Here is a 10,372-nt window from a genome sequence, read left to right on the forward strand (position 1 = left end):
AACAAAAATTATTGTTTTTAACAAATACCCCCTCAAAGACTAAATGAAACCAAAAACAAATAAAACTAACAAAAAGTATAAAAATATGTACTGCTGATGCCATACAGAAAGCAGAGCGTAGTGCAGTCCTCTGGCTTGCCAGCTCCTGGCAAGCCATCCAACCCATGCCAGCATGAAAAATGGACGTTAAATGATGATGATGATGATGATGATGATGATGATGATGATGATGCTCAGCTGAATTTCTGTGAGGTACTGAAGATTTAGCACAGTAGAGTTCCTTCAGCTATAGAATAACCTAACATTGCTGCTACTGTTATTATATTTTAGCCTCAGGTCAACTACGATTGAGCGCACCTATGATCAGGCATGTGCCAGTTGTGACTTCCCTACCTTTTTGTATATTAGTGACCACATTGTCCAATTTAGCTTTTGCGATAGTAATGAGGAAGATGTAGTTGCTATTTCTAACTTGTGTGACCATATAGAGTAGAAGTTCTCAATATGGGCAGTATTACAATTCTCTGCACATAGTGTAGTGGTTAAGAGCGCGGGCTACTAACCCCAAGATTCCGAGTTCGATTCCAAGCAGTGACCTGAACACTAATAATAATGATAATAATAATAATAATAACATCGAAAAATACCTTAGGAATGAAAACCCAGGTTCGAAATTTCCCCAAGACATTTGATGAAGGCTGGAGGGTATATCAGCCGAAACGTTGTGTTAGCAGCAAACAAGATGAGGACACATATCCGTCAAATGTAAATAATGTAAATAATGGGCAGTATTGTCCCCAATACTGGGCATGTGAAAGTGGGTGTTAGACTTTAGGGGGAAGTGGAGTAACATAATTAACATGCTCAATTTTACATATAATAGTAATTATACATGATAAAACTGGTAATGATTATTAAAATAAAAAGAGATTTCATCAGGCACAGGTAAGTCATTAACTTCAATGTATAAAGTAAATTTACACCTTTTGTCTGTCACCAAATCATCATCATCATTATTTTGAGTCCACTTTTGATGCTGGCATGGGTTAGACAGTTTGACTGGAACTGGTAAGCTGGAGAGCTACACTAGGTTCCAGTCTGATTTGGCTTGGTTTCTACAGCTGGGTGCCCCTTCCTAATGCCAACCATTCCGAGAGTGTAATGGGTGCTGTTTACATGTCACTGGCACAGGTGTTTTTATGTGCCATGACACTGGCCACGACTATGATTTCACTTGGCTTGATGAATCTTCCCAAACACAACAAATCGCCAAAGGTCACGGTGTGTATTAATTTTTTTATCATTTCACTGTTAAAAGGTTATACAATTCATTCTAATTTTATAAATTATCATCCATATTAAGTTGGTTTTGTCATGACACTTCACTTGCCACTTAGGTGGGCACTAGACAGCAACTACTTAAAAGGGGGTGCTCTATATAAAAAGGTTAAGAACCACTGATATACAGGGTCCTTCATGTACAAGAGTCTCTCATATTTACCTCAGGCACCTTCTGTGGTAGAATGATCATATACCACCTGGTTTATGTTATACTAATATGCTGGTCTCCAAAAGACATTCCTCTTAAATATCTGCTCATGGTAACCTATTGTGTGCACAGGCCTTCCCTACTTATTCATATCTGTATGCAACTTAATTCTTTTGCATCTTTTAATCATTGCCTGATAATGTTAAATTCTTGTTAAATTACATTTCTGTATTTATTTGCTTAGGGATGTCGCAAACTGTTAAGAGAAGTGAATGCAACAGACCAAGTAAGTATATCCATGTTCTTTGCTATTTTGAATCATCATTAGATTCTTATGTTAGACAATGCATCAAAAGTCAGCGATAATATACAGGGTGTCCACAAAGTCTGGGTATATGGGGATTAACACATACTTTCAGAAATTATTATTTCTTATATTCAATTCTTTATGTTATGATTTTATTTACTCCATGTAGCCAGACCTTGTGGACACCCTGTAGAATATGGCTTACTATGCCATTTACTTTACTGTTTATTGTATATGGAATATTTATGCTGTTTGCTTCCAAACCACATGGTTCTGGGTTCAGTCACACTGCGTGGCACCTTTGACAAGCATCTTCTACTATAACCTCAGGTCGACCAATGCCTTGTGAGTGTATTTGGTAGGTGGAAACTGAAAGAAGCCTGCCATATATATATATATATATATATATATATATATGTGTGTGTGTGTCCCACCACCACTTGACAACTGGTGCTGGTGTGTTTATGTTCTCATAATTCAGCAGTTTGGTAAAAGGGTCTGATGGAATAAGTATCAAATTTAAAAAACAGTAAATACTTGGGTTGATTCATTTGATTAAAATTCAACAAGGTAATGCCCCAGCATGGCCACAGTCGAGTGTCTGAAACAAAAGATGTAAATTATTGAATTTATTAACGGTCATCTTTTTAAATAAAACATATTAATGAAGATGAACAATATTAATTCATCATCATTGATATGTTTAATAATATTAAATCCTTTAACAATATATCATTCACTTATCATTTTGAAGAATATTAATATTCATTCTGTAAACAAAACAAAACAAATAATATTTGCATTAAAATCATCAAATATAATAACGATGTTTTCACTAATTATTTTTTTCTAAGGTTAAGTCAGGTGATTATAATTACTGTGGTTGACTGCATGCTGTAGCAGTAGTAATAAATCATTATCACCATCATCATCGTCATCATCATCATCATCATCATGGTGATCATCGTCGTATTCATCATCATTGTCATCATCTGTAATTTTTTTTCAGGCTAATGAAGAAGCCTGTTAATGGTTGCACAGCTTGCTAGTAATAGCAACCAAATCTCTCTCAAATCTTGAAAAACACAGAATGGAAACTTTGTACAATATAATCCTTTCTGCTATAAGTACAAAGTCTGAAATTTTGCGGGAGGGGTTAAGTTGATTACATCGACCCCAGTACTCAACTGGTACTTAATTTATCAACCCCCAGAAGGATGAAAGCAAAGTCGACCTCAATGGAATTTGAACCTGGAATGTAAAGACAGATGAAATGCCACTAAGCATTTTGCCTTGCTTGCTAATGGTTCTGCTAGCTCACCACCTTAACTTTGTACATCATAATGTCCCTCATACAGAGAGAAAGACTCAAAATTTAGTTTGACTTTCGTCAGAATGGAAAAGTGGCTATTAAAACAATGATGATGAGGATGATATAGCTGGCTAGATACATAGATCACCAAAAGGCAGCGAGCTGGCAGAAACGTTAGCACGCTGGGCGAAATGCTTAGCAGTATTTTGTCCGTCTTTACGTTCTGAGTTCAAATTCCGCCGAGGTCGACTTTGCCTTTCATCCTTTCGGGGTAGACAAATTAAGTACCAGTTACGCACTGGAGTCGATGTAATCGACTTAATCCCTTTGTCTGTCCTTGTTTGTCCCCTCTATGTTTAGCCCCTTGTTGGCAATAAAGAAATAAGATACATAAATCACCATCATCATTGTCATTCCCTAATGTCTGTTGTCCATGCTGACATGGGTGGATGGTTTGACCAGAGCTGGCAAACCGGGGGAGATGCACTAGGTTCCAGTCTGATTTGGCTTGGTTTCTATGGTAGGATGTGCTTCCTAACGTCAACCACTTTACAGATGGTGCTGGGTGCTTTAATGTGGCACTGGCACAAGTGGTCTTTTTACATGGCACTGACACAAGGCTCTTGCAGACCAATCCTGCACACATGAGTATTACACTCACACACAGACACATATATATACATATATTTATATATACTATTTTTTTGTTTTTTAGCAAATCGCAAATGCACTCTGCTCTATCCTCTTACTGGAAGATTGTACTCCACGACAAGTTTTTAATGAATTCCTTTTGGCTAGAACTGTGAGTATATAAACTAGTTGGCATTTCATTTTTCATAGGAAACTGTTTGCTTTTATTATTGTTTCTACTTGCTAGATAACATGTCATATTTTTAGATGAGATTTAACAAGATTACTTTTTTAATCCTAATAAAACCTTAGTAAATATCCTAAAATATTTTGTAAATTTTCAAAATCTAATGCTTTGTTTATTGATTTTAGTTCACCAGCTTATTCTGTTCTGAAACTGTATGGTTTGGTGCTATTTTAACCCATTAGCATTTAAACTGTCAACGTCCAACCCAAATATTCTATAAGCTTTATTTTCAAACAGGCCAGATCTGGCCTATCACACCAACCTTACAGTGTCATTCTAAAAGTATACGATCACATCATCAAAATCTTGAAGCTGTGAATAAATAAACCTTACTGTTGACAAAATAATCTGAATACTAAAAGTTTAAGGATGGAGCAATCTTTTAGGTTTCCTCCCAAAGATGTAAGCTTGAAATGTCTGTGGTTTGGTTTGTTACTGTTTAGCCACAGGGAATAACCTCGTTGAGATCTTCAAAATCATGATCATCTTTGTTTTACCCATTCATAAAAAGGACAATTTTGCTATGTTGCACAGTATTTACTTAAATTTTATAATATTGATCACTTTCTGAAGCACTTCTCTCTTTATTGAGTGGCTGTGGTAAGTAGCTTGTTTACCAACCACATGGTTCCAGGTTCAGTCCCACTGCATGGCACCTTGGGCAAGTGTCTTCTACTTTAGCCTCGGGCCGACCAAAGCCTTATGAGTGGATTTGGTAGATGGAAACTGAAAGAAGCCCGTTGTATATATGTATGTATATATATATATATATATATATATATATGTATGTGTGTGTATATGTTGTGTATCTGTGTTTGTCCCTCCAACATCGCTTGACAACCAATGCTGGTGTGTTTAGGTCCCCTTAACTTAGTGGTTCGGCAAAAGAGACTGATAGAATAAGTACTAGGCTTACAAAGAATAAATCTTGGGGTTGATTTGATTCGACTAAAGGTGGTGCTCCAGCATGGCAGCAGTCAAATGACTGAAACAAGTAAAAGAAAAAGAAAAAAAAAAGGCTATTGATAACTTTTCTCCACTGTTTTTAACTCTGAGAGTTTTTTTTTTCTGTTACTCTCCATTCTCAGCTCTGCTTCAGTATCCCACCTCCAGCTATTCTTAGGGCATCATCTCTTCTGCTACCAAGGGACACTTTGCTGGATTTCCACAACAGACAGTTGGAGTCTGGACAGCTCGCTGTTATCCAGCTCCATGTTAAACCGTCCAACCCATGCCAGCATGGGAAGTGGATATTAATGATGGTGATGATGATGATGTTGATGATGATCCAACATCTATACCCAGAAACTGGGATGTGTCCTGTTACTTGTATGGTTTGAGAGCTCCAGCTCAGGCTGTCTGGTCATGCTGCTTGATTTTCTGAGTTGGATCCTGCATATCATGTTGTCTTCTCTGAGGATCCAACTGGAGTGGCAACTCATGTTGGTCAGCCACATAACACATGGTCATGGTGGATGAGGAAGTATCTTATAGAGAGGAGGACCGATTGGGGCACTGCTCTGAGGGTTTCCCATGACAACCGAAGCGAATGGTGGATGCAGCGATGTATTATGAGTTACTGTCGGTCGCATTTTGTATCCAACCTACAACTCAGAAACTTGGATGTGTCCTCTTTCTTGTACAGGATGTGCTGGTCAGCCACATGTCACATGATCAAAGTGAATGGGGAAGTGTCTCATAGAGATGGGGACTAGTTGGGGCACTGCTCTGAGAGTTGCCTGGTACAGCCTGAGCAAATGGTAGATGCAACAATGTGTCGCAATGACACATGCCCCCTGACCTCTCTTCTGCCTTCCCTGTGGCTGTTCATGTACTCTTTGCTTATAAGCTGGTCAGATGGTCATGATTTAAAATCAAGACCTTAACCCTTTAGCATTCACATTATTCTGTCAAATGTAATGCTTATTTATTTACATTGTTTTGAATTAATCAGGCATTATCTTGTGGCTGTGAGATTTCAATGAGATAACTGTTAAATTCTTAGAATGGTATTGTAGGGTTGGTGTGAGAAATCTGATCTGGTCAGTATGAACATAAAACAGATATGGCCAGTTTAAAAGCTAAAGGGTTAATCAGACCAAATGATTCTACAATTCCTTATTCCTTTTTCATGTAGGACTTCTTTATAGTCCTCAAGCACAAGTCTTTTGAATATGCCATGCATGTATAATTCAATTATAAATGTAGAATTAAGCACAAACTATGCTCAGAAATACATAAATGCATTTGCATCTAATCAACTTATTGTTATTTCACATGAAACCCAAACCCTCAGCCTCTGGGACATCTCTTTTGAGAAACACTGCATTAATGGGTTAAGCACTTGTACTTGGCTGGGAATAAGAAACAGTTCTATAAATGCTATGTAATAGACTACCCCTTATTCATATTATGAATATTTAACCCCTTAGCATTCAGATTCTTCTGTCAAATGTAATGCTTATTTATTCACATTGTTTTGAATTAATCATGCCGTTGCCAGTACCGCCGAACTGGCCCTCGTGCCCGTGGCACGTAAAAAGCACCCACTACACTCTCGGAGTGGTTGGCGTTAGGAAGGGCATCCAGCTGTAAAAACTCTGCCAGATCAGATTGGAGTCTGGTGTAGCCATCTGGTTCGCCAGTCCCCAGTCAAATTGTCCAACCCATGCTAGCATGGAAAGGGGACGTTAAATAATGATGATGATGCATTATCTCATAGCTTTGAGATTTTTATGATTTGACTGTATAGTTTTAGAATGACACTGAGTAGATGTGAGAGGCCAGATCTGGCTGGTTTGAACATAAAACAGGTAGAATATTTTGGTCGGATATGGCTGATTTAAAGGAATATAATTTTTTGTTTGTTTTTGAATTTGGAAGCTATTTAATCAATTTTGTCTTTTTAAATTAATATCTGTTCTGGTTTCCTTTCTTCCTTCCCTTCCTCCCACAGAATGCCGTTCAGCAATTGTTCCATGTTTCCCAGCAAGGTATTGGTATCAAACAACAAATATGCCTTGTGGTTCAGCTAATTGTAAAGACAGTGCACCAGATATATACAGTCTTCTACACTTCAGACAGTGAGGTTCCAGCTTCTGGTGAAGGTTAGTCCGCAATTCTCACAAATAAGCTTGTTTTCTTTTCTTATTTTATGTTTCATATTCATTGATCCATGCTAATATGGTGAGGTAATTGCTTATTTTCATTATGAGAATTGTTTTGCATGGGTGCACCTACCACAGTGGTAAAGCACATTGTCCTTGTAGGACACTTTTGACAAGTTTCTTCTTATATATATATATATATATATATATATATATATATTCGATGACTGGCACCTGTGCCAGTGGAGCACTAACAGCACTGTCCAAGCGTGATCATTGCCAGAGCAGCTGTCTGGCTTCCATGCCAGTGGCGTGTAAATAGCACCATTTGAGTGTGATCGTTACCAGCGTCGCCTTACTGGCACGTAAAAGACACCATTTTGAGCGTGGCCGTTGCCAGTACCCCCTGACTGGCCCTCGTACTGGTGGCAGGTAAAAGCACCCACTACGCTCTCAGAGTGGTTGGTGTTAGGAAGGGCCTCTGGCTGTAGAAACCTTGCCAGATCAGATTGCAGCTTGATGCAGCCATCTGGTTCACCAGTCCTCAGTCAAACTGTCCAACCCATGCTAGCATGGAAAGCGGACGTTAAACGATGTTCGCCTGACGAGTAGCATTTGGATAAATACTACTTCCGAAGTTCTGCTCACTGTGAAACATATGGATTTTATCTACTCCATTCCTTGATTTTGGATTTCTGTTCTCATACACAGCAACCCTTGCTGCTAACCATAAGCTTTAAAAGAATTTTTTCAGCTTATCGAACTTTGACATTGGAAAAATTTACAACCTTCTACATCAATAAGCCACTATTATTCCTGAAAGTTGTTTTTTATACCTTCTATGGACTACTTGAAACTTACTATCTCCCTACACCTTGATACTTGGATCTTACCTTTACAAATATACATACATACATATATATGGTGATTATATGAAGTGTAGCGCCGCCTGACTGGCTCCCATGCTGGTGGCATGTAAAGAGTACCATTCAAGTGTGGTCAATACCAGTGCTGCCTAACTGGCTCCCGTGCTGGTGGCATGTAAAAATCACCCACTACACTCTCAGAGTTGTTGGTGTAAGGAAGGACCTCTGGCTGTGGAAACCTTGCCAGATCAGGTTGCAGCCTGATGCAGCCTCCGAGCTTGCCACTCCTAAGTCAAACTGTCCAACCCATGACAGCATGGAAAACGGACGTTAAACGATGATGATAATGATGATGATTGGCTGCATGCTTCTCTGAAATTGACCAAATTGATGTAGATGTCTGGTAAGAATGCAGTAAAATTTGAAAATCCATTAAGGTTGCTCATCATTTTTTTAGTTTACAGAAAAACGGTTAAATTAACTGTATTTACATCTACTATATAATTTACATATATTATATCATAACTTGATGCTGTGTGACCTGAGATCCCTGCTGACAGGTCTTTGATATTAAATAAAGTGTTCACACTTATGATATGCAAATCAGAAGCCCCAGTTTTCTGTAATTGTTGAGTATATAGATAGGCTGGCTGCCTGCTTCACTGGGATCGGTCAAATTCATGAAGATGCCAATATCATTTAAAAACTGATTAAGGTTGTTCATTTTTTTTTCAATCTATGGAAAAATAGATAAAAATTAACTCCGTTTATATATTTATTATATAGGTTACACACACATTTATGTGTGAGTGTGTATGTGTTACTCTCTTAACCATGACATTATGTGATAGTTTTAAAGTAGCGTCACCATTATGCATTGTCATTCATAAAAATATGACTGTTCAATCTGAAAACAGATTGGCGACAGGAAGGGAATCCGGCCATCGAAAACACTCAACTCCATATGATCCATGCGACCATAGAAAAGGCATATAAACAATAAATAACAAAATAGAAAGTTAATTTAGCAAGGGAGGCAACTCTGAAGAAATTTCTTGGAATTATCTTCCTTAGAGCTTTTTTTTTTATATATATATTACTTAATTTCATTATATTTCTTTCAGTTCAGAAATTTGTGAAGTATAAATACGAATAAAATTCCAAATTTATAAATACTGTTTTTATTGTTTATTTCTTTCCAGAATCTTTCAAATTATACAGCATTTTGGAACATGTAACTAAAACTACACCGAAAAGTAAGTAACATGTTACAATTGTTAATCGTAGTGAAGATTATTCAGACGTGAATGTATGGTTGTTGAGCAGTTGATTCCAAAACACTGTGGTTGAATCCTTGTGAAACCTTGGGTCCATAAGTAATTTTTGAGTGTCTGTGGAAGCTTGTCTCACGTGTGGCTTTTCAATCATGTGGTCTTGGGTTCAACTCTGCTGCACAACACCTTGGACAAGTGCCTTATGCTATAGACCTTGGGTTGACCAAAGCCTTGTGGGTAGATTTGGTAGACAAAGCGAAAGATGCCTGTAGTATGTACATATATATATATATATATATATATATATATGTGTGTATATATTTATGTGTGTGTGTCTGTATTTGTCATCCTGCCATCACTTGACAACCAATGTTGGTGTGTTTATGTTCCCGTAACTTAGCAGCTCAATAAAAGAAACAGAATAAATACTAGACTCGCTGTATAGATAGGCACAAGTGTGGTTTTGTGATAAGAAGCTTGCTTCCCAACCACATGGTTCCAGGTTCAGTCTCACTGTGCGGCACCTTGGGCAAGTGTCTTCTACATAGCCTCAAGTCAACCAAAGCATCGTGAGTGGATTTGGTAGACAGAAACTGAAAGCAGCCCATCTTGTATATATATAAATAGTTATGTGTTTGTATTTGTCCTCACCACCGTCGCTTGACAAGCAATGTTGGTGTGTTTACATCCCTATGACTTATCAGTTTGGCAAAAAAGACCAACAGAATAAGTCAAAGTTGATTTCTTGAGTAAAAAAAATGCCCTTGAAGGCGATGCTCCAGTATGGCTGCAATCAAATGACTGAAATAAGTAAAAAAATAAAAGACTATATATATATATATATAAAGTATAAGGAAAGGAAAAAATATAAGCAAAGACGATCCTTTAATTCAAAATTGGTACAAATCCAATACAGATTCTACAAGTTGTTTCAAAGCCTAATTAATTCAAAATAAAATGAAAAATAATCCTTTTGAAATCACAAATTATGCTATTCTTCAGGAGTTCTGTATTGGAATGAATGGGTTCAACCAACAAAAACATAAAGACCTTTACGATAGCCCAGAATATCTATATAGGTTACACACTCAAACACACACGTATATACATATACAATATATATATATATATATATATATA

The 10,372-nt window shown here is 37.4% G+C and overlaps 1 protein-coding gene across 1 annotated transcript in view; it reads left to right on the forward strand.

Moving 5' to 3' along the window:
* The first annotated feature begins 1,214 nt into the window (after window positions 1-1,214).
* The window catches only part of LOC106878966 (conserved oligomeric Golgi complex subunit 1), a 243,076-nt gene continuing 233,918 nt past the window's right edge, over window positions 1,215-10,372 (forward strand). The window contains exons 1-5 of the mRNA XM_052973195.1: window positions 1,215-1,281; window positions 1,734-1,775; window positions 3,824-3,910; window positions 6,942-7,092; window positions 9,161-9,214. Of these exons, the coding sequence (XP_052829155.1) occupies window positions 1,225-1,281; window positions 1,734-1,775; window positions 3,824-3,910; window positions 6,942-7,092; window positions 9,161-9,214 (391 nt within the window). The 5' untranslated portion in view covers window positions 1,215-1,224. The remainder of the gene's footprint in view (window positions 1,282-1,733; window positions 1,776-3,823; window positions 3,911-6,941; window positions 7,093-9,160; window positions 9,215-10,372) is intronic.

The sequence above is a fragment of the Octopus bimaculoides genome, chromosome 15 (assembly GCF_001194135.2).
Source record: "Octopus bimaculoides isolate UCB-OBI-ISO-001 chromosome 15, ASM119413v2, whole genome shotgun sequence".
NCBI classification, from domain to species: Eukaryota; Metazoa; Mollusca; class Cephalopoda; order Octopoda; family Octopodidae; genus Octopus; species Octopus bimaculoides.